Source organism: Apteryx mantelli, chromosome 1 (genome assembly GCF_036417845.1).
Source record: "Apteryx mantelli isolate bAptMan1 chromosome 1, bAptMan1.hap1, whole genome shotgun sequence".
Classification (NCBI taxonomy): Eukaryota; Metazoa; Chordata; class Aves; order Apterygiformes; family Apterygidae; genus Apteryx; species Apteryx mantelli.
In genome coordinates, this window is record NC_089978.1 from 150,112,371 (window position 1) to 150,138,208 (window position 25,838).

The 25,838-nt window shown below is 40.3% G+C and overlaps 1 protein-coding gene across 1 annotated transcript in view; it reads right to left on the reverse strand.

Moving 5' to 3' along the window:
- PIK3C2G (phosphatidylinositol-4-phosphate 3-kinase catalytic subunit type 2 gamma) overlaps window positions 1–25,838 on the reverse strand; it is a 216,234-nt gene that overhangs the window by 177,661 nt on the left and 12,735 nt on the right. Inside the window, exons 4-6 of the mRNA XM_067289854.1 lie at window positions 19,938–20,049; window positions 13,177–13,279; window positions 4,963–5,033 (exon numbers count right to left, since the gene is read on the reverse strand). Coding sequence (XP_067145955.1) covers window positions 4,963–5,033; window positions 13,177–13,279; window positions 19,938–20,049 — 286 coding nt within the window. The remainder of the gene's footprint in view (window positions 1–4,962; window positions 5,034–13,176; window positions 13,280–19,937; window positions 20,050–25,838) is intronic.

A 25,838-nucleotide genomic window follows, 5' to 3' on the forward strand; every position in this document is an offset into this window, starting at 1 on the left:
CTCCTACAGATGGCTTTGCCTTTACAGTTTTTTATTTGCAACCTTGCACTAGCCTTATCTAGCCAGGCAGTTTGTGTGATGAGAAGCTGTCTGGCAATTCCTTCTGCAATCCTGTTATGTCATAGCTAGTACAAGTTGTTGCTTTGCTTTGAGCAACTCTCCAGGCATAATGTCTTTTTCATAGCACTGCCAAACTCAAAAGTAGTTCTAAATGTAAGAGCTTGCCCCATTGCCTTGATGAACACATGTAAGCATGTTCATCAGCATGCTTGGTCTAAATGCAGGTTTCAGAATAATTTCATAGGTTATAACACTAATTCAAAAAATTAGCATATTCTCCATCATTTTATTCCACCCTAGAGAATTTTGTGTATAAGGCAGCCATAATTTTACATAATAAATATGAAAAACACCCCAACAACTTGTAACAATGATCAGAATATCTCTGTCAATGCTTTCCTGAGTCTTTGGCTGCTAGATAACTAATAATACCCATATATTATACACAAACACCACGTACTTGCACATCTCTGATACGTGTGTATAAATATGGCAATGCTAAATAATCAATGAACATTCAATGTTTCTTTAATGGTCCTGAAGAAATCCCTTGGATCTTTTAGCACGGCAATATAGTAAAACAGTTTTGAAAAGAAAAGCATCAACAACTTAGGAGAATCGGTCTTGGTTCCTGACTGGTCTATATGGGAGAAAGTAGATAGTCACATACAGCGAACACTTACAGCACTTATTTTTTAATTTCCTGGCAGCAGAACCCCCTGTGGAACATTGCCAGGTTTCCTTTCCAAAGGGCCATTTATCACCAGGCTGCCTAAACAAGCTCTGCCGAACTGCAAGTGTCAGATTAGCCACCGTGTCATATTTATTGGCACCTTGATGTCAGAGATTATGGGCCAAATTCAGCCCTGGACAATGAGTACAGTTCTGCTGACATACTTGTTGATTTACATTGGGTTTGATTTTCAAGCTATGAATATCAGTGAGAGAAGCAATGTAGGTGCTGCTGGTTTCATTTGTTACACACTTGCCTGCAACAGCAGATATAAACAGAGATCACAGAATCACAGAATCACAGAATCGCTGAGGTTGGAAGGGACCTCTGGAGATCATCTAGTCCAACCCCCCTGCTCAAGCAGGGTCACCTAGAGCACATTGCACAGGATCGCATCCAGGCGGGTTTTGAATATCTCCAGAGAAGGAGACTCCACAACCTCTCGGGGCAACCTGTTCCAGTGCTCTGTCACCCTCACAGTGAAAAAGTATTTCCTCATGTTCAGATGGAATTGTGTATGTTTCAGTTTGTGCCCGTTGCCTCTCATCCTGTCACTGGGCACCACTGAAAAGAGTCTGGTCCCATCCTCTTGACACCCTCCCTTCAGATACTTGTACACATTGATAAGATCTCCTCTCAGCCTTCTCTTCTCCAGGCTAAACAGGCCAAGCTTGCTCAGTCTTTCCTCATAAGAGAGATGCTCCAGTCCCCTAATCATCTTTGTAGCCCTTCGCTGGACTTGCTCCAGTAGTGCCACATCTCTCTTGTACTGGGGAGCCCAGAACTGGATGCAGTACTCAAGATGTGGCCTCACCAGGGCTGAGTAGAGGGGGAGAATCACCTCCCTCGACCTGCTGGCAACACTCTTCCTGATGCACCCCAGGATACCATTGGCCTTCTTGGCCACAAGGGCACATTGCTGCCTCATGCTTAACTTGGTGTCCACCAGCACTCCCAGGTCCTTCTCCGCAGAGCTGCTTCCCAGCAGGTCAACCCCCAACCTGTACTGGTGCATGGGGTTATTCCTCCCCAGGTGCAGGACCCTGCACTTGCCTTTGTTGAACTTCATGAGGTTCCTCTCTGCCCACCTCTCCAGCCTGTCCAGGTCTCTCTGAATGATCTAGATATATACAGAGATCAGGTTCCAGTTCATTCTTTTTACTTCATTCCAAGCCAGCCAAAACAATCCTTTTCCCTTCCCTACTGGATCTAAGCAGATGGTGAGACCATCTCAATCAGTATGTTCTATAAGACACAGATGTTTGTATGCTACGATCAGAAATGTAACTGCAGTACATATAGACAACCCTGAGCATTATTTAACTTAGCTAACCTAGATACTCATAGCTCTGAAGACACAACAATATGGGAAGGTAATCTGCCAGCCTTCCTATGCGCCAAGCAGATTTGTACAGCCTGTGCTGAGCCCATTCCACTGCCTGTCCATGGCTATTACAGCCCTACCTAGATATAAAAACAAATTGCGCTGCAAACGTACCTCCCAGTACAGAATAGGCACAAAGATGTGGCATGTTACGTCACACACAGCTGTTATGACAAAGTGTGGTATTACTGACTGACCTACCCACAGAAAAAACACTATGGCTGCTGCTTACAGGAATAAGGGCTTTTCTTCACTGTAGAGCTCACCTGATTATAACTTTGGTGATGCTTCAAATTCAAGTCCTCTCTCAACATAAGTGTGCCAATGCTTTCGACTCAAACTAGTTGACTCAATGGGGAAAAACAGTACGTGAACGCTGCTAAAGAAATTTGTTCCAGGGAGTGATTTTTGACTGCTACGTTAAGGAGAGCAGAAAGGCTTATGTTTACAATACCTGCGGCTAGCCGTAGTCAGAGAGAAGCAGTCATGTGCACACTGCATCACACCCAGTGAGAGTCTACTCCCGGCCCCCTACAGGTCTACAGTGCTACTAGGACATGCAGGTCTTTCTTTATTCTTCAAAAGATGTTTCAGTTCAAAATGCCCAACATAACATGAAGAGTTTCTGTGTCATGACATGGAATGTATGCAATGCATGCCCTAGAGTGAGTCTTGAGCACATGCAGAGATGTTGAGGGTACAAGACCAGCTGCAAGGACGCTAAGACTCTGCCCAGGCAGGGAGCCCCGCGAGGCGCAGTCCCATGGACACGGCCTACAGAAAGCAGCCCCTGCAGTGAGCTACCCCCAGGCCCACACCCACATGCAATCTGTTCCGTGATTGCCTTGCTACTTTTTGAACCTATGAAAACTTTAATCATGATGTGCCATGGCAAGAATCTCCAATGCTTAATTAGGTCTCCTATAAAGAAGTGCCTCCTCTTGCCTGTTTTGAATCTAGTACTTTCACTTGATGCTCCCTTATTTCTGCATTGTAAAATACAGTAAATAATCCTTTTCTATGCATGTTCTCTGTGCTCCTCATAGCTTCATAGACTTCTTTCTAGGAAATACCCACCTTCTACTAGCTCTTGATCAAAATGAAGAATCTTAGGTTACTTATCTGTTTTTCATATGGAAGGCATTTCATACCTCTGATCATCCTTGCTCCCCTTCTTTTCACTTTTTCAAATTGTATTATATTCTATTTGAAATGGGAGAACCAGAACTGCACACAGTATTCAAGATACATACACATCATACATTTATACTGTGGCATAACATAGTTTTTTTGTTTTTTCATTCCTTTTGTAATAATCCCAACCATTTCTTTCATTTTTCTGGCAGCCACTGTGCACCAAGCTGACATTCAAAACTATTTATTATAAACCCAAGAACTCATTTCTGATGGCCAAAGTCAACACAACAGAATGTGATTACATATGTAATGTCAAGACTGTTTCCTCCCATCTACATTTATCTTCACAGAATTTCATCTGCCATTTTATCACATAGTCAACACAGTAAAGTCCCTCTACGATTAATCACTGGTAGCTCTTGTTCTTACTACTCTGCATATTATAGTCAGCAAACTTTGCTACTTAACTATTAACCTTTTTTTCCCCCCAACTAATTTAGGAATGAATTTGAGAGCACAGGGCCCGAGTACAGGTATTTCCGTGCCCCCACTGATGGAAACTTTTCTCCCACCCATCAACAATCCACGGGACAAGCAAGAAAAAGTGAACAAACACAGTTCATACCTTTACTTTTTCAGCAGTTAGTAAGAGACATTTACTGTACTTGTAGGTGAAGAAAGAAATTACTTATTATCTATGCTGTTAGTTATTCATTGCCCTACACTATCAGAGAAAAATCTTGACACGTACTTGATTTGAAACTCAACAACTTTTATCACATATTCCCTTGGAAGACTCTCTTTATAATGGAAAAGGCCACACACTTTATATCACAAGAAATAAAAGAGTGAATGAGCAGTGCATGCATAGACTGTATGATTGGTTTGATCCCTTTGTAGTAAGGAACAGAATGAAAATTTGGGCCATGCTCCTAGGAAACCAGATGGGTCCTCAGTAAACATCAGATAGTCAACAAGTTCCTACCTCTCTGTTTTCCCCCATCTGGTAAATGACAGGTGCAGCATTTACCTTCCTTGGCAAAGTACTTTATGACACATTGGTGAAAAACATTAAAAAAGAGTTAACAGCTTCCTTGTCTTGGCAGAAATGGAAATGAAATGGAACATAATGAGAGCTGAATGAGGAATCTCATTTAAGTGCTTGTCCATGGTAGGTTAACTTTAAAGTCAGAGATATCAAGTTAAAAATTTGTCACAACTAGCTTCAATAATAGTAATAATAAAAAATCACTGAACTGTGAAACCCCAGGCATAATGAAGAGTAAACCCACTATTTTTATAGTATGTACTCTTAAAATTCTCTCCTTAAGAGTGACATGCACTTGAAAATCATGACTCCTTCAATCCCAGAAAACTTTGTGAAACTTGAGAACTCTAATGAAACCTTCAAAGAATAAAATGAGAGAATGGGGGAAAAATTACACAGGTCTATAAATGGCCATTAATTTTTGCCAAGCAATCAGTAAGGTCTGAAAGCAAAAAAAACCCTTTTAAACATCTAACTGATTTTCTTTCTCTGTGGTATCATCCCTGTCTCCAGTAGGTCTTGGGATTCTGTCCTGTAGGGCCAGGATTCTCATTCCAAACACAAACCAACACAGCTACTGCAAAATACTCATGTTCTTACCGAGTCAGTCTCCAAGCGCAAGTATATTCCAATAGCTGATTCACACCGAACTGTCTTTGGTCATCCTCATGCTATGAAAGAGAAACATATAATGAGATACTGTACTCTGATGTGAAGAATGTACGTGACAGATTTGCTTGGCATTTTCCAAAGTCAACATGTTCTTTTAGCAACTCTTTCCTTTCAAAGCGTTGGTCTGAGATTTTATTTGGTGACTCTCTCATATCATACTGGCTTGTATTATACAGGTGGCCACATAAGATTATCACAGTAATTCCTTCCACTACATAAAACTGAAGTTTATTATGCATTAAGATTATAGTTAGGCCTCAGTAAGCCCTGCCTCTGCTTTCTTGTTACAGACGGCAGTAGACCCTCTGCAATAGCAGTGTACACAGGACATGAAGCAGAAATCACTCTGTATCCACAACCTCTCTGCTGCTTTGTTTCCTAAGAGAATAGAACAAAGAACATCTGTACCATCCTTTGCAACCTCTTTGAAGGGACTTATCTCTCCCCATTTGGTCTCAATTGACATGTTCTGCAGATCAGATCTATTCACCTTCAGATGCAGTCTTTTCTCCAGCCCCGTGGATTTATTGCCTCTGATGCCTTAACTCCTTCTACCTCACTGAGGTAGCTCAGCCCATGTCAGCCCCTTCTTGCCAGTTTGTAGGCACCAGCACGTCCTGAAAAATCTGTGCCATCTCCAATTCACAGTCAAGTCCTGATCCCTATAGCCCATGGGGAAAAGTTACTGAGGAGCCTATGACAAGCATGACCCCAAACACACTGGGCTTTGATTACTAAGGGAATGATAGTTATGAATAGGTATCACCCTGGGGGAGAAGGGAGAGAAAAGAATCAAATAAGAAAATGGAAACAGGAGAGTAGCACACCACATAGGCATTTAGTGGTGAAGAGCCTCTGTTTCCATAGTGGTTGAGACAAATGCCAGACAATACGTTTTTTCTCAGTATTTCTAGAAATGCCACTGATGGCTGGGATGGACATAGGTTAGGCAACTGGGCTACAATCAGTTTATCTGTATGTGTACTGAACTAAAATATGTTTGCTGAAGCAGAGGACAGAAATTATATTTGGCCAAGAATCCTGAAAAATCTGGAAAATGACTCCATTTTAGGCTGGATTAAATTAATGAAACTTCTATGTTTTTTGTGAAGGGAAGAAAATGGTTTTACCTTAAGCAAAGCATTTCAGTAAAAAAGAGAAAAATCTCTTCTGTTAATTTTTACTGTTTTAACTTTCACACAATAAACAGAATTTTAAAAAAACAAAACAGCATAATCCAGCAGTGATAAAATATGTTTCAAATTTACGATTTTTTTCTCTTAGACAGAATTCAGAACTAAAACTATATTTTCCAAAGGAAAAAAACAGTATTTTACCTGCTGTGCCAAAAAGAGCCTTCTCCTCTTATTTTGAATGTTGTATATTCAAATATTGAAAGCTTGTTCAGAGTACTGTGACCACACCAGCAGTTTTCTCTAGGTAATTGAAGTGCAGTAGTGGTCTGAAGCAAACATTCCTGAGCAATTTGTGTTTCTGATATTGTTGGATTCAGGTTAAATATGTTAATTCACAGGTGAATTAGTTCAAGCAGATTCTATTTTAGATTGCTATGTAGAGATTTTGCAATAGGAGCAGGATCTTTTTGAACTAGGCACCTTGCAGATATGCTGTAAAGAATTTCCATCTAAAGAGTTACTATCTGTTTAGTAGCAGTAAGCATAGTAGCAGTAAGTGACAGATGAATTAGAGAAGTGGAGTGGAAGAGGGTGAAGGCAAGAAGGAAGTTCTCATGCATTAAATCTTGAACGCATGCATCTTAAAGCTAACCTCTAAGCTTCACTTTGCCTTGGCATTCAAACTTATAGGGACACCTCTGCTCCTTATCTCAGCGCATCAAAGAAAGAGAGTTAAATGTTATCATAGAGCAGTAGACAGTGTGAGTATTTGGGGGACAGGATGCATTTGGGAGTAGATATTTTTTTCTCAGCTGACTTCAGAATATGTCTCTGAACCCCACAGAGCTGCTGCTACAAATATGATTACAAGACATGCAGGAATAGCTTATGGATGCCAATTTCTTGAGAGCAGCACTAATTGTGCTCCCAGGGCTCTGACCTAATAAATGCAGTTTTCTCTCTCAGCTCAAGGCTCAAAATTGTCTTCTGCCCACATCACAATCCACCACTTTTTGAAAGAGTTTAATTTAACTTTCTCCATTTCTCTTAGTTTGGTTGATGCCACTTTCTGGTTTAGCCACCTTCTCTAGGGTGGTGTGAAGTTGTGCACTAGTACCCATCTTTCCCTTTGCAGTTCACATTGCTGAGACCCCCTTTACTCCCAGTTCTGAAGTTTCTGATTTCTCCCTTTCTATTTTTTTCTGTAGTGCTATCGTAATCAGAAGTGTGCATTCCAGAAAGGAAATAGCACCGGATATTTCATAGTTGCATTCTATAATATCATGATTTGGATTTGCTACTTCTAGACAGAGCAACAGTCCATCACGTGCACCTTTACTCCCAGAAGATATCCCGTACTTTTTTTAAAAAAGTCACATTACCCTACAGATAAGCAGTGTAGATGCTCTGCAACCCTACTCTGCATTTTTATAAAGACCTTGGAAACAATGCAAAACTGACTGAAGGAGGGAGTGCTAGAGCTTAGAGATAAAATTACAGATATATGTGATTGATAGGAATCCAGAAGCTTCAGGGGATCTGATGGAGCATGGCAAAAGGTGGGTGTATGTGAATCATTTAGCACATAAATACATATGGTAGATGATTATATAGAAGGGCTGCCAAAGATATTGATATGCTTCTGTGACACTGGTTAACCACATCCTTAGCAGAGATTTCTACCAAGTAACATATCTGAAACTTCAAAATTCTAAAGCATTTACAGATCACAATGCAAAATCTCCCAAGGAAGGACAGAAAACTCACAAAAATAAATGGTAGCTGCACATGTATATAACTGCTTGAGATGGATGAAGAAAGCTTTTTTACATGTTAAAAGTCTTAAAGCCTCTGCCTATCTTTTTAAGAACACACTATTTTCCCATCTTTTTCCACTATGTGAATTCAGAGGGAGGGAAATTTATTTTTCATAAACTGTCTATAAATGTGTTTTTCAAGTATCCTGTAAAACCAATCAAGCTGCAAGTTTCAGAAAACAAAAACAAAAACCAAACCAAAAACAAATAGCGTTTATGACCTCAATCTAGACTACCTCAAATCCTTGAATTCAGTGTGGCTGAAGTGGGTCTCAGAACATCCAAAGAGATGCCCAGATGCCTACAGAGCTGGGTGCACAGCGAGAGGAAACACTGCAGTTGTCAGAGCACCATCACCTGTGTCTCTTCCATTAAGGCTTCCTCTGAGCCTGACACACTTGCTCACGCTCCTGCCTGCAAGCAGGACTCTTCCTTTCCAATACGAGTGCCCTGTCACAAGTATTCCCTGGAGCTGGATGAAAACTTCGGGTCTGTGACTTACACCAGTTCTTGAGCTGTTAATGTTCTTTGCTATTATTAGTAACCTGAAGTAACTTCATGGCCTGAAGCTTTCACAGCATGTCAGTTATCATAAAGAGGTGATCAATAATTCAGTTGAACATATCTTAAGACATCACCGTTCCTGGTTAAGCCCTATTGTAGGTTATTAATTATAGTTTCACAAATTCTTTGAGACAACAAATGTTTTCTAATGGCCTGAACACTGCTAATTTATCTTCCAAGCTTGTTACCTGCCTGAAATACGGCTTCAAAGACTATTTTTGTTTCTTTGTTCGTAATTATTCTACCTGGTAATTGTAACTATTTCTGAAATGTGGAACGTCAAGAGCTGCTCACATTCTGCTCCTGGCCTCCACAGTGCACTGCAGTATATTAAACCTCATTTAGACCTGTCAAACTGCAACAGTGATGAAGCAGGCTTTGAGCATATTAATAGGACATGAAGCATTTTTACAGTAGCGCAGTTTTAAAGGATACTTAAACACAGACAAATGGCTTCCTAGTATCTGAGGTACTTCACTGTCCCTGTGAATAGGACACATACATTTAAATAATGGAAAACCACTTCTTATAATGATGGACCACTGACTTCATTTTTCTCAGTTTGTGATTATGTTTGGATGTTAACGCTTAACTTGATATCTCTGGTAAAATACTGACATCATTAACACTGGTAGATATGAAAGTAAAAATGTTTTTGGATTCTCAGGAAATATCATTTGCTGGCTGCTTTTGTCCAAAAACCCCTTTCTGGAAGCAAGCGATGCTCTCAGGAAGCAGTAAGTGTTCTTTGCTGCCACACCACTATGAAGATTCATGCTTTACTCAGATATTAAGCATGTGAGGACAGCACTGAAGAAATGGGTCTCCGGGATTAGGCAGAGCACTCTCTGGAAATGGTGTCTGGATGAAGGTTTGTACTTTTGTGCTATTCCACCATGCATCTCTTCCTGAACACTACCCAACCTCTAGGAAGGTAACATTTCAGACCCACTACAACTTGTGGAGATTGTGCTTAAGAGTTGCCTCTTAGGGGAAAATACAGAGGAGGATAGATGTGAAGTACAATGTCAAAACAAATCTAGCGTTTATTATTCAGAGTACTGCACAACTGTATCCATAAACTGGATCATCATTTGACAAAAGGACTATTGTATTTTTTCCACATTTACTGTCATTCTCAAGATTTCAATGCCTGGAGAAAAATCTACAAGATGCAGAATTCACTCTCATGTCAGCAGAAGCTCTTTGTTTGGTTAGATGACATAAAACTGAGCTTCGATATGTTTCTATAATATAAAGATAACCTTATGTTCTCTGTACAGGTTTTCTTTGAAGGTTTAGCAGGAATCTAGTGTCTTGAAAATTCAGGTATTAAAAGGCTTTTGTTCAAAAGTGTTATGGCTGATAAATCTCATGTCTCAAAAAATCAAAATCAAATTAAAGGTCACCGACTGGCTCAAGAGCTTGTGATTCCATGAAAAGCCCCAGGACAAATTTCTTGCTTTTAACTCCTCAGTTCAAGACAATTTCCTCTTTTTTGGATACATTGTAACACGGAATACCAGCTTCCCACAGAAGGAAGTAAACAGATATTCACTTTAAAAAGTTTTTCAGCTGTATTCACAAAACAGTTGTGAATATTTAGTTATTGGCCAAAGTTTATAAACTCTGTTCTTTTATTAAACTTAATTAAATAGATTATTTTAGTAATTCTTTACTGAGTGCATGAACTTCACAGAAAAAGTCAGAGGCACAGCAGAGAATTTATTAGGAAATTTGGTGCTGAAAGGCCTGAATATGACTCTTCAGTCCTTTCTGATGACATCTATTAATATTATGGTGTATCAAAGTATCCAGTTGTTGTGGAATTAAAAAGAAAAAAGAAAAGAAATAATTTATGTTCAGAGTTTCCTGCTCTCAAACAAGCTGGCAATTTGGTCCAGAGATTTTAGTTCACTTAAACTCTGAACCACAAGTAATTAGTTAATAACTGTAAATATCAGATCTGTTGCCCCTCTTGCTTTCTGTGTATATTTCTACCACCTTTCAAGGACAACTGGCTATTAGGCACAATATAATCAGTAATACAGCTGTGACATTTAGGTGCTTAGCAATACTTTGAAGGCATGGTAATACAGGAGCAACAAATCATCATTTGCTATATGCAGTACAGAGAGAGAAATGTATGTATCACAGTATAAATTTTAAATAAATGTCTGCTCTTAGATCAGGATTTCAGCTGAAAAGAACAGGCATGCAGAACTGATAGAGCCTTCTACCTGCTTACACGTGAATAGCTTAGTCGAGGGGATAACTTTTAAGAAATTACCCAAAATCTTAATTCCTAAGCTCTATCACATTACTTAGAAAGGTGAAGTAAGTATTCCTTGGATGCTGCCTCCTCTCTAGGTATTGTGCAGTATAGGATAGTTATGCTATCATGAATAATGGTGATTTGTATATAGCGAGTTATTTTTAACTATGTGTCTCGACTTCAACAATGTTATGTAAGGTAAGCAAGAATGGTTAGGACGACAGTCTCAAGACGGTGTTCGTACAGAGTTTCGCTTCCTTAGCGTACAAATACGTTTTTAAGCCTCAGAAGAGAATCCTGTATGTATCATTAGGCTGCAAAACAGATAATTTTGAAGATGTATAGTAAGAGCAGAGCTATATACAGTAGGTAGGTCATTTGCTCTATAGTTTAGTTTTTTTAGTTTGAATGCAGAGTAATTTGTAGAGAATCAATCATTGGCTTGGAAGTTGGAAGAAGAGATTGTTGGGGAGTCATTTGAGGCTACCTCTTTTCAGTGTATGCATATAAATAATACCTTCAGTGTATGCTGTATGCATATAAATAACTAACAGCACTCTCATCAAACATCTAATTCATGTTAATGATTTCTCAGGGCAGGAAACACTGGAAGCCTGCAACCGTCCAGCAGAAGGGCCAATAGTATATATTATTCCATTTAATAGATAGAGACACTGACCTAGAAAAGGTAAGTAACTTTTCCACAATTACACAATTACATGTGTTCATATTCATATCTAAACACCTTCACTCTGTTCCTCCCAAGCCCAGTTTTCTTCAGCACCACTGTAAGGAAAAATCAAGTCTTTCAGACTCTTAACACAGGATGTCTTGTCACGGATCTAAGACCAAAAAGGAATATGATAACCGTTTAATCTCATCTCCTGTTTAATGCAGACAATGGAAATCACCCAGTGATTCCTGTTTGGAGCTCAACAACTTGCAGTTCAATGCCAACAAGGTATCATGACAAGACAGAACTAATTCCATAGGTGACTGAACATGAATATTGTTCTTTTTGTGGCTGTGATGATACAATATGGGGATAAGAAAGGACACATGAGATGGATACTTGCTCACCTCCTTCTGAGAGCATATTCAAACATCAGATCATTTTCTCTAGACTGACAGTGAGCAGCTGGCAATTCACTGATCTGAATCATTTTTGAAGAGGTGACCTGGTGATGAAAGCTTCCATGTTTCCTAATTTACTTTCTTCTGAACAATACTAGACTAAGTAGAATCAATGGTTTTCAAAAATAAATAATTAAATGAATATTGGCAGTGAAGAGTGCAAATAATTTAAGCCACTACTGCACACAGTAGCATTGATTATTCCACTTTTATCTATAGAATAGCTAATGTGTTCAACAGAAAAAAAATTAAACATATATTTGGCCCCATTATAGTCCTTTTTTAAATGCTCCAAAAACATACTGCACTGAACCTGATGTTTTTCATCATGGCACATAACAGAAATGAAAAGAAAGCCCCTGTTCTATTAGAAATCTGTTATCTGACCTATACATTGACAGACTCAGGCTGACAGTATACGTACTTAAAGCATGTAATTGGAACTATCTGAATAAAGTCAATCACTGCCAGTGAATAATGCCTAGAACACCAAAGCTTCTGCTGTACTGTGAAGTTTGGGTAGGAAGTAATTCAAGGTGGACCACTGGGAATAAAGCTCACACTTAGGACCATAGATCAGTGTCACTAAAGCTCAGTAATCCTTTCCAAGGCTGCTTAATCTCAAGCAATCTGAATATGAATCTATCAGGACTTAAGGTGTGATAAGACAATGTTTTCTGTAAGGACATATGCCTGTGTACAAACAAGTACACATACGCATGTGTGCACGCCACACACACACATGCATGCACAGAGAGACAAACTGTGATTTCAACTTTTATCAACCTACTCTGATTTTCAGGGATAATGATCAGAATCCAGATGTGATTCATCTTACGCAATACTTTAAAAGATTTTCCCCTTGTTATATTTCAAAACATAGAAAGACCAATCAAAACCAGTAATTCCTTGACAAATTGAAATCGCTAGCATGAATCAAGTCTGATAAAACTGATTTTTTCTAAAAGGATTAGCTTTGTTTTCTTTTCAGTTGAGGGTTCTCTAGAGTGATGCATTAGATACAAGTACAGAAACAAGGCAGAGCTATTCCCCAGAACATTTCAACTGGAGTTCAGCACTAATATATGCATGATCAGGAAAGCAAATAACCTCTCTCCAATTATTACTGGAAACTGTTACATAAAAGGATTGGGGGAATTTTACTCCTTCAGGGAGGCCAAAAGAAAGGAAGAGGAAAAAAAAAAAGACAACATACCGTTCGAGCCAAACTTTGCTTCAAATTAGTAGTGATATGCAGCCGAAGCTGAATGCAGGTGGTTGGCTTGCGAAGACTCTCGTGGCTGCCCAAAGTATGATTGCTGCAATTTTGGGAGGAAAACAAATGATTATCTCTGCTTGCCACTTCCTTCATTTTCTCTCTTTTTCTCCTAAAAGCACTGGTAGACTAAATTCTAAATGCAAAGCAGACTGAAAAACATAAAACCAGTGCTTGGCATCTACATCTGTGAAAATTGATGGGGTTTGGTCATGGCTTATTTTCTGGCGAGAGAATTTCAAAATAATCGCTTAGTTGTATCTTCAACTATTACGTTCTGTTACAGAACAACAATGAAACAGAGAAAGAATATTCTAAACAAACTGCACCTGCTCCCAACTCTCTCTTTTGAGACAACTCTTTTATATTCTTCAACCCCAAATCAGTGTGATTAATACAAAGTATCTTGGGTATGAATGCACTACTGTAGAATGACTTGTAATGTTTGTTCCCTAACTTGAAAGTCAAATATTAACTATATGTTTGAAAACCATATCCTTTGTAACAGGTTGGCCACTATCCTCAGAGAAACCAAAGTTTTGATCCTGTGCGGCTCACAGAGATGGTAAAAAAAGCTGTAAGTCAGTTTTCCACCTTCTCAAATCATACGCCAGCTAAGGCCACACACAGAGCTCTACTCACTCAGCTGGAATTGTTCCTACAAACTATTCTGCTAGCTAAGTATGCTTTTTATTATGTTTAATATTACTTGGAACAAAAATCATTTTAGTGTTTCTCTTCTTATTGTTTCAATCAGGTGAAATAATGTAAAAATAATTTTAGAACTAAGGCAAAGATTTGCCCTTTAAATAAAAAAAATCTTTGGGATTAATTGTTAGGAAAAATGATACTGATTTTTGCAAAGGCAAATTCATCACTGAAGTGAGTTAATATGCATCATCAGTTACAACTCTTGTGCATGTTCAGTTAGATTCATGTTGTTTCTTTCAGGCCTCCAGACACATGCCAAAGGGATGCCAAAAGGGATACTCCGCGTTCATATTGATTTACAGCACGGCAAGTTGTTTCAGAACTCCCTGGGCCATGAAGGAAAGCGGATTATTTTCTGATTTGTCAAGTGTTACAGAAAACTCAGAATTCAGCTATAAACTGTGTTTATTTCTACCTAAAAGTGCTTTTTATGGAATAGCTGGATAAAAGTGGTGGGATTCAGTTTCAAGAAACACTGGCCCTGTGAACAATTGACAGAAAGAGAGACTGAGGGGAGAGACATAACTCATGCGGCAGTAGAGGTCCCCAGCAGAAATTAATGGTTAAATTTAAATAAGTGTGCTATACATAATTGCCACTCAGCACAATTACTGAGGATGCATGTATCTTGTAAGTGTTCTGCGCTTACCCTGTGTTGTAGGTAAGCAGAATATATACTTCTTATTGGAGGTCACAAGAGGTGCAAGTACAGATGTGGTATATTTTTTAACAAAGACACTGAAGGTCTCAGAGGAGAAACCCATTTCCATTTGACACAATAAATACCTAGAGCAAGGTCCTTTGACAGTGCTTCCAGACATTTGCAAAGTTCCTTGATAATAAGGACAGCAAGTACAGATGTAAGAGGGAGTGCAGAAGCCAGAACTGTCACAGTGAAATATCGGTACTGTTGGAAAGTGTGTCACTATTACGCCTCATCCCTTCTCAAATTCCTTTACCAGCAAAAGTCCAAACAACCTATTCCCAGTTCTTGAGGCTATACAAATTTAAAGTTTCTCGTGTTGTTCCTCAGCTCATATCTGTGTTGTGCCTACCGATTGCTTTCCTCTAACTTCTTCCACTCTGGATTTCATCTAATCAAGTCTGCCTCATGACTCTGCAGATGAACTCCTCTGTGACCTTGGTGCTCCTCCAAAACAGCTTCACATCCGTTTTTCACCTTTCCCCCCACCATTATTTCTGCTCTTCCCATTCTGCCCTATCTATCTTCAACCTCAGGACAGGTGTAGTAACAAGAAAATTTTATACACACACACCTGTGAGTCCTGAGTCACTTGTTTTCCAGATTGCTCCAGTATTCTCATTGCCTTTGATGCAATCATTACACCAAGCCACTAGAAAATGCTATGGCAATACCAATTTACACTAGTAGAATGCTCCTCAGTGGTTACAATTTTGTACCACAGATGTGCAAAACTACTTTTTGCCGGTATAATTATTCCACACCATCATGCTTCCAGGCAAAACAAGCTACACCAACAGAAGTTTAATGTTTGGTTATAACTACATTTACACTAGGGGGTTGTGTTAGTGCTGCTGTGTCAGGCAGATACTGTACCTCATCAAATCCTTTATTGACATAGTGATGCTGTCTGAAACACTGTAGTCTAGAGGTACTGGCCCTAGAGATGATTTCACAAATGGGTTTTATTTGCACGAATGCAAACAGAAAAGTTTTGGCAGATACTGTGACACAAGAGACTAGACCAAGTGGATTAATGCCTCAGTAAACTAAGGTGGAAACTTGGCCTAGATGAAAAGGAAACTACAAGAAACAGTGATGTAGCTTTAGTTCCATGGACTTGCCAGGGACTGAAAAACTACCTTTTAGCCATACCCAAGGCTGCAACATGTTACATACCTTGGTTTCTTACAGATCTGCTACTGCGTCTGTACTATTAAGATAAAAGTAATGTAGCCACCTTTAGAGGATAGCATAGTTATCAGTAACTGGATTGCAGTGTGTTGAGCACTGTAGAGAAAACACTAATCAAAATGCATCTCAACACCTTTCCCCTTATTTTTGCTGAAATACTATGGGAGATTACAGTTTGGACCAGAACGCCACAATAAAAGACATAAAGCAAAAGGCAGTCTTTGTCTTTAAGGGACAAGGTAATGACATGGTCAAAGTGATGTGACTCGCTTGTGGTCCCACAATCTCAGTAGCAGGGAAAGAGAAAAGCCCTCAGTCTCTTGACTCCTTCACCACTAGATGATCTTGCTTCCCTACAGCAATTCTCTGATGTTCTATAAGCTCCAAATCCCAATGAAGTTCCACCAGATTTATTTTTTTAAAAAAGGGCTCAGCTGAACAGCATCTCTGAATGAGAAGCTTAATCTGCAGCAAGAAGAGAAAATGAAGTTTATTTTTACAAAGAACATACTCATCCAAAAGTTGTTTCTTTCTAATCATCCCAATCTGTATGAATATAACTCTGCCCATTTTATAATTAATGGTTTGAACTTTGCTTAGAGAGAAAACTCATTCTTATTTAGGTCTCAATTCTCAGAGAATAGAATTAGCAAGGCAAAAAATGTCATCAATAAGGTCACAGACGAGCATGTGAGTATAAATGATAAGCATTTAGATCTTTCTATTCCACACTCCTGCTCAGTGTGTTGGCGGAACTGCAAAGCAGTAAGATAACTATGCCAGAGCGCAGATGGAACTAAAAATTTGTATGAAAAGATTCTTCAAGAAATCCCAAGTCTTCAAAAACATGGCATGTTTAGAAATAAAACTTATAAATATCCTTAGATTATATACCTTCACTAGGTCTGCATTGCAGCTACTTCTTGCTAAAAACCACCAGATCAATAAACAAAAGAGAGCCCAATATTCTTTTATATAGTCATATGCTTCATTTTATTAGGCACTTCAGAATGCTGGTGGCTTGTAGCTCTAAGGCAAAAAAGTCTAAATGGAGGACTGATTCATTGCTGTCACATGACCAGAGCTGTTTTTGGCTTGCTGCTGGCAGTGAGAGCTAGGAGTTATTTGACATAAGCAGCTTAACCCCGATATAATTTATCTTTATATAACATCTTTCATAAAAGGCATCATAAAATCACTTTTTAGGGGCATTTATTCTAAAACTAAAGAGAGATGGGAAAGTGCGAAAGCAAGATTTAAAGGTGGATGTAGAAGGCTTGGATAAAGGGATGATAAAGGGAGGATTTTCAGATACAGCCAATGGCCCTCCAAGAACTAAAAGATGGACATAAACACGACAAGTGTAAAGGACTGGAGTGCATACACACAGCTGGGAAGCCCAGAGAAGGAGGGTAGATTCAGTCTATGGATACATACAAAAATCAAAAACTTCCGTGAATAGTGGTAAAAATGAATGACATGGATGGGATTGTACTCCCCTATTCTTTCAAGGGCTGAGTTCTGCTTCCAGATGAACATATAAAAAGGAACTGTAGGAAATCAACCTGGGAAGTGATTAACATACACCTCACAATGAAGAAGGGGCAGTGAAAAGGTGCAAGTGAATCCTGATAATGTTCTATAGATGCTACAAGAAAAATTTGCAAAAAAAGGAAGTACAGGAATAAGAAGAAAGCCTGCAGGTTAAGGCAAAGCCAGAATTTCTGATTAGCGAATAAAATTAAGTTAAAGACTAGAAACAAAGTGAGATTCCACATCAGAATTTCACAGATCACTCTAACAGTTATGGGCTGAACTACAGCCTATTTTATGGCTTCTGACATTTTAAATTTATATATTTGAAATCTGATATTCCACTTGTGAGTCAGATAGAATATAAGCTCATGGATATCTCCTTGGGAAGGGAATAATGAATGATTATATCTTGTAGTGCACACATATGTGTTCCCCATCTCACTTAAAGCCAAATGGATTCTAGGAATCATCAAGTCTTTCAGGTTTTTCTGCAGAAAACAGGATGAAGTGCTTATTAATATAGTTCAATATAATAGTAAATGAAAGCTTTTGACAGATCTTCACAATCTTGTCTCATCCACTAAACTACTCTGGTCTGAGAATAGTTCATCCTGTCATTGTTTTGGCTTCACTTTATTTATTTCTGGATTACAATAAAGCAGAAGCAACACAGTATTCCCTTTGCTATCTCATAACTTGGGGAACTTCTACTGGAATTCATCACTGAATGAATTACAAATGCTCCGCAAGGGAAGAACTTTCCATGAGTACATAAAACTACAATGCATCTGTTAAACAACATAGTGAGGAAAGCAATCTGCACTACCAGATAGCACAAATATAGGAAAAAGTTTCACCTTGAGGCAACTCTGCAGGCCATGTTAATTTACCCAATGGCTGGTTTGATCCAGACTCTCAAATTTCAAATAAAGGGCTCTGATGAGGAGGAAGAAGAAAGTACACCACAGCATAGAATTACAAGCTGCTGAGGCCAGAACTGCAGCTCAGTGCTTTTTGCACTACAGTGAAGGAGCACAGCAAAAAAGCTGAGTACTTTACTGACCTTGTTTCACTGCTAATGAGACGTGCAAAGATTCTGCAAGTGCAGGAATTTAAACAGTCCGCTACTGATGAGTTCTTCCCAACAGTGAAAATAAAACTGTTTAGAACATACTGTACACTGTACTGAAACACACTGAGCTCACCCTCAATACAATGACTCATTATTTCCATTTTCTTTAGCAATTAGTTTGAAATAAGAAGAGAGACTTGGAAAAAAAGCCAAACAGGCTCTCTTGTGTAATCAACAGATCTATGACCTGATTCTCTTCTCAGTGGTTCTAGCATTGTAGCATTCTCACACAGCATTCCAGTATACCAGCTCCTGCTTTATGTAGATTTAAAAAAAGCTCAGAAATCTTAAAGTCTCCATCTTGAATTGCAAAGTATAATTCACTACAAACATCTGAACATTTGACTTGTGTATCTGTGTAAGAGTAGAGATGTCCAAGCTGGCTACAGAACAAAGCCAATTTACATGGTGGGACACCTACCTGCTCTCACGGCTACGTTGCTTTCATTAATCAAGCAAACTTGTTTTGGGCTAGTTCAGATAATCTCTACACCACACTGCTAGTACGGCTGCTTATAAAGATTTCCCCTTCAATTATAGGACGTGTACACTATTTCATCCCTTCTAACACTTTTAATGTTTTTAACAGATGAACTGTGATTCCTGCAGTGTCAGTTTAACATGTTACAACAGAGAACTGCCCACCTTCCGCTGAAAGTTACTGTCCCAGGAGCGCAGCCAACAACAAGGAATCTGGACTTGCACTTAGTTACTTTGATGCAAAATCTTCTCGCTTTTGATGACAGTTGAATTTAAGCTGCCAGAGGGGCAGAAACACCTAGCTGAGTCCAGCAGTATTTTAAACCATCACAAGAATTTACTTGAATGAATGTGAATCAGAACACTTAACTCCTAACTTCTAGATTACATACATTCAGGAAGACCTGCTTATATGTATAACATGTTTTCTGCAATTTACAGTCAACACCAAGTGCTGGCTTCATCTACTTTACTACTGTTGCAACTGGATACAAAGGAAAATCACCTGCTAGGCAGCTCTTTGTAACACTGTTTCTCATCTCTTTGGTGATTTTCTCCTTTGAAAAGATACATACTCCCTCCTGCTTACAACATTCCAGTGAGATACTGGAAGTATCAGCATCCCTGTTTCATGGATGAGGAAGACAAAAAAGACAAAGGAGTGAAACAAATTATTCAAGGCTGGACAAAGCTTACGTAAAGGAGACAGGATTTGAATCCCGCATGCCCTGTCGGAAGATCCAAGCACTAAACTACACCATCATCCCTGTAGAGCATAATACAGGAACAATGTGTTCCGGGAGTGTAAGAAGCTATTCCCTTAGGGTTTGGAACAGATTACTCTAACTTTCCCTATGGTTTTGTTTGCATAGTATATAAGCAGAGTGCATTAATGCTTATATGATGTAATACATAATCAGTGCCCTCTTCTAATGAGATACTTACTTTTGTAAGAATTCATCAGACCCGCAAACACTTAGAAAACATTCCTCCTGGACTGGGTATTGATTTGTGCAGTGGAGGATCTCTACAATTAAGTCATGAGTGACACAGCCAGCTGTAAGTAAAGATAGCAAAAAGAAATTTAATAGTAGCTTGCTAGAGAATTCCAGGCTATGCTCTTGAGCAAAGAAAATAAGAATTTCTTTGTAAATGCTAACTACTGCTGCCATCTAGCTCCATCAAGAGGAATTTGAACAAGCCACACCTGATTTTTTTTTTCTTTGCATCAGATGCACTACAAGTCAAAGAATCTATGTCTATTTGGAGGAAACTGGCAGGTTGTGAGGTAGCTGGAATGAAGAGCTGAGCAATTTTCCAAAGCAGAAGGAAGAAGCAAGTGGATATTTTTTCAAATCTGTAAATTCTAAGTTGTTTTTGTGATTAATATCTCAGTACATTTCCCATGTGTGAACACGACCTGATGCAAAAATAGACTCTGTTGCTGCACAAGACACACGGAGGCTTCAGAATGTTACTTGCCGTTGTTATCTGCTTTACACCTTTCATTAGCCATAACCAACAAGTAAATGATGGCTATGTGCTTTTTAGGAAAGACAGGCCAGGAAAGCGAGGTGGTGGAGTTGCTCTTTAGGTGAGAGAGCAACTGGAATGTATTGAGCTGTGCCTAGGGGTGGATGAAGAGCAAGTCGAGAGCTTATGGGTAAGGATCAAAGGGCAGGCTAACAGAGGTGACACTGTTGTGGGTGTTTACTACAGGCCACCTGATCAGGAGGAGGGAGTCGATGAGGCCTTCTACAGACAGCTGGAAGTAGCCTCACGATCCCAGGCCCTGGTTCTCATGGGGGACTTCAACCAGCCCGATATCTGCTGGAAAGACAACACAGCTAGGCACAAACAGTCCTGGAGGTTCCTGCAGAGCATTGGTGACAACTTCTTGACCCAGGTGGTGGAGGAGCCAACAAGGAGAGGTGTGCTGCTGGACCTGGTACTAACAAACAAAGAAGGACTGGTGGAAGATGTGAAGGTTGGGGGCTGCCTTGGCTGCAGTGACCATGAGATGGTGGAGTTCAGGATCCTGCGAGGAGGCAGCAGGGCACCAAGTAGGATCGCAACCCTGGACTTCAGAAGAGCAAACTTTGGCCTCTTCGGGGACCTACTTGGAGGAATCCCATGGGTGAGGGCCCTAGAAGGAAGGAGTGTTCAAGAGAGCTGGTTAATATTCAAACATCACTTCCTCCAAGCTCAAGAGCGGTGCATCCCTATGAGTAGGAAGTCAAGCAAAGGAGGCAGGAGACCTGCATGGATGAGCAAGGAGCTCCTGGCAAAACTCAACCAGAAGAAGGAAGTCTACAGAAAGTGGAAAGGGGGAGAGGCCACTTGGGAGGAATATAGGAACGTTGTCAGAGTATGCAGGGATGCGACGAGGAAGGCTAAGGCCCGTTTGGAATTAAATCTGGCTAGAGATGTCAAGGACAACAAGAAGGGCTTCTTCAAATACATCAGTAGCAAGAGGAAGACTAGGGAAAATGTGGGCCCATTGCTGAATGGGGTGGGTGCCCTGGTGACGAAGGATGCAGAGAAGGCAGAGTTACTGAATGCCTTCTTTGCTTCAGTCTTTACTGCTCAGGCCAGCCCCCAGGAACCCCAGATCCTGGAGGCAAGAGAGAAAGTCTGGAGAGAGGAAGACTTTCCCTTGGTGGAGGAGGAGTGGGTTAGAGATCATTTAAGCAAACTTGACACCCACAAATCCATTGGCCCTGATGGGATGCACCCACGAGCGCTGAGGGAGCTGGCGGACATTATTGCTAAGCCACTCTCCATCATCTTTGAAAGGTCATGGAGAAGAGGAGAGATGCCCGAGGACTGGAAGAAAGCCAATGTCACCCCAGTCTTCAAAAAGGGCAAGAAGGAGGACCCAGGGAACTACAGGCCAGTCAGCCTCACCTCCATCCCTGGAAAGGTGATGGAGCAGCTCATCCTGGAAGCCATCTCCAAGCATGTGGAGGACAAGAAGGTGATCAGGAGTAGTCAGCATGGCTTCACCAAGGGGAAATCATGTCTAACCAATCTGATAGCCTTCTATGATGGAATGACTGGCTGGGTAGATGAGGGGAGAGCAGTGGATGTTGTCTACCTTGACTTCAGCAAGGCTTTTGACACTGTCTCCCATAGCATCCTCAGAGACAAGCTCAGGAAGTGTGGGTTAGATGAGTGGACAGGGAGGTGGATTGAGAACTGGCTGAATGGCAGAGCTCAGAGAGTTGTGCTCAGTGGCACAGAGTCTAGTTGGAGGCCTGTAGCTAGCGGTGTCCCCCAGGGGTCAGGACTGGGTCCAGTCTTGTTCAACTTCTTCATCAATGACCTGGATGAAGGGACAGAGCGCACCCTCAGCAAGTTTGCTGATGATACAAAACTGGGAGGAGTGGCTGATACACCAGAGGGCTGTGCTGCCATTCAGAGAGACCTGGACAGGCTGGAGAGGTGGGCAGAGAGGAACCTCATGAAGTTCAACAAAGGCAAGTGCAGGGTCCTGCACCTGGGGAGGAATAACCCCATGCACCAGTACAGGTTGGGGGTTGACCTGCTGGGAAGCAGCTCTGCGGAGAAGGACCTGGGAGTGCTGGTGGACACCAAGTTAAGCATGAGGCAGCAATGTGCCCTTGTGGCCAAGAAGGCCAATGGTATCCTGGGGTGCATCAGGAAGAGTGTTGCCAGCAGGTCGAGGGAGGTGATTCTCCCCCTCTACTCAGCCCTGGTGAGGCCACATCTGGAGTACTGCGTCCAGTTCTGGGCTCCCCAGTACAAGAGGGATGTGGCACTACTGGAGCAAGTCCAGCGAAGGGCCACAAAGATGATTAGGGGACTGGAGCATCTCTCTTATGAGGAAAGGCTGAGAGAGCTTGGCCTGTTTAGCTTGGAGAAGAGAAGGCTGAGAGGAGATCTTATCAATGTGTACAAGTATCTGAAGGGAGGGTGTCGAGAGGATGGGGCCAGACTCTTTTCAGTGGTGCCGAGCGACAGGACGCGAGGCAATGGGCACAAACTGAAACACAGACACTTCCATCTGAACATGAGGAAAAACGTCTTCACTGTGAGGGTGACAGAGCACTGGAACAGGTTGCCCCGAGAGGTGGTGGAGTCTCCTTCTCTGGAGATATTCAAAACCCGCCTGGACGTGATCCTGTGCAACATGCTCTAGGTGACCCTGCTTGAGCAGGGGGGTTGGACTAGATGATCTCCAGAGGTCCCTTCCAACCTCAGCGATTCTGTGATTCTGTGATTCTGTGATAGAAGTTTATGCAAGTACATGCAAGTTTATGCAATCTGCTCTTCAGAAATACTCTATTGTTTCAAGAATTCTTCCCCAACACTTCCTCATCTTTTTAAGCCATTTTCCAACCCTGTCAATACACTTCCTCTACTCCTATTTTAGAAAAACTGGTCAAAACTAGATGAAAATAAGATGCATAATATGGCAGTCAAATTGCAAACATATCTGATAAGTTTGGTCTTTACATGCATGCAGGGCATGTTCCACCAGACAAGTTTACTGATTCTTCAAGTCTGAGATACTCCCTCTAGAGGAGCCAATATCTGATTCAGTGAAAAGTTTGCATGTAATGTACCTAGATTGTTTTGCAATGCAGGACTCAGTCTGGACTTCCTCCAGAATTTTCAGGCAACCTCATTGTTTTTATCTGATAACAGAAAAGCCAAAGCAGATTTTCCTTTCAGTTTTTTTTATTCATGGTATCTCTTAATTGCTTCAAAGTCAGTGGCCATGGCTATATTAAAGTTCGAGCTTTCACTACAAGCTTTAAGTGAACTTTCTGATATAAAAGTGAAAACTATTGACATTCAAATAAAAATCCCCTCCAAAATAAACACATAATTCACACTTCTGTGTTGACTAACTTACACCGCTCCAGATTCAGACAGCAGCTGCAAACTGAGCCTAACCAGCCAATTTAACTGGGTTTAATGGTGTTATGAATGGTCAGTGTAGCCAAGAGTAGCCAATTTGTAATAGCAAATCTGGTCCAAAGTCGCTATGCTATTATTTTAGAACAAACCAAGAAACGCCAAATTGTTTCTCAGGGGAAATTTAGGGGACTATGACTATGATATTCACAGAACAACCAACATTTTTCTTTTTGGGGGGGAGGGCAGACGGAAGGGGGTGGCAAAAACAAAGTTGAAATAAAAAAGAATTGGTTTCCCTTTGACAACTTGCTGTTCAAGCAACTCTTTATAGCTGGTTTGACATATAAACTACAAGTTTATTTGCTAAATTTACACACACCAGAAAAAGGGGAATGGTACAGAATCTTGAATTAAAAATATAACATGCATTTTGCTCAAGTTCCTCATTGTAAAAAACGGAAACTTGCTAGTATCATTCATTTGCACTCCATAGATCCATTTTCCTTTTCTTGCTCTGCCATATGTGTTTGCCTGACCTAACAGTTCTTTCTGCTCTTTATGCTAGATGGGGCAAAAACAGCGTACTCCCTCCCCTCTTGGAATGCATCTCACTGTTTACTTAGCCTGTCCACAAGTTTGGGATAGGAACTGTTTCTTACATCTGCTTTGGTATCAGCTGGGCCTTCTAAGATGTTTTGGTAAATAAAGTTATACAGACAAACTCAGAACAACCTAAAAGGTAAAATGATGCTACAGGACAAAATATTTGCCACTAGTTAAGATTTTGTGTTAAAGCAAACTTCAGTGTAGGTCCTTTGTAGATACTTTGCCTAGCAGTGCAGGGAATACTACCTTCTGTTCAAAGTGTCCTGAGCTTTTGGGACCTTGATTTCATGGAATCCAAAAAATAATGATTCAAGACAACCAAAACTACTATTTTGGCAGGCTTTCCAGTAACTGTGCAGATGCTCCCAACACAAGTAACCAAACTTGGATGAGTAAATGTGGAAGTCTTAGTGACAGTGTTTATGAGAATAATTTTTTTAAAATATATACTAACATTCTGTAGAGCTTTGTACTTTCAAATTTCAACCCATAAAACTGAGTATGTTACAGCCAAATAATTCCTTAACAACCAAAGACGAGATTCATAAAAAAAGGTTATCACTTAATGAAACAACACAGGAAGAGAAGGGGAGGGAAAAAAGATTTAATTTCAATTTCTTTTGTTTTTCCACATGTGGTTTAAGAGGTAAAGATTACCAGAACTGGAATCTAAGATGCTCCTATTCACCACAGATACGCCAGCCACTGTGGCAATGGCAGCTTCCCACAGACACTAGCAATAGAATAATTCAGGCTGGGAGGGACCTCAGGAGGTCCATCTGCTCCAACCTCATGCTCAAAGCGGCGTCAACATGAATTCAGACCAGGTTGCTCAGGGTTTTGTCCAGTCAGATCTTAAAAACGTCCAGGGACAGAGACTCCACACCCTCTGTGGGCAATATGTTCCAATGCTTAATTATTCTCCTTTTCTTTATATTCAGTCAGAACTTCTCCTGTTTCAACTTATGACAAACATACACTTCCCACAATCTGCTCATCAACCTTGGATGCAGAACAGTCTTAGAAACTACAGACTCTTTTAAGCCTTGGATTCAGCAATAGACTCAAGGATGTGAAAAGTCCTGACTATATGGGGACGAGCTATATGTTTTAAGTTAGGCACATGTTTAAATACCTTCTGAATCAAAGTCTGAACACTGGCCCATTTCCAACTGCTGGATTTGCTGCCAACTGTGATTAAAGAAAGTATAGATCTGCACTTTAGCGAAAGTTGTTATAAGCGTGATATTTAATGTGATTTTAACTCTACAGCAAATACTTCAAACATGTATGACAAAGAATGCACTCAAGGCTCACATAAAGCTTACTCTCCCAGTGTCTTTCCAGATAACA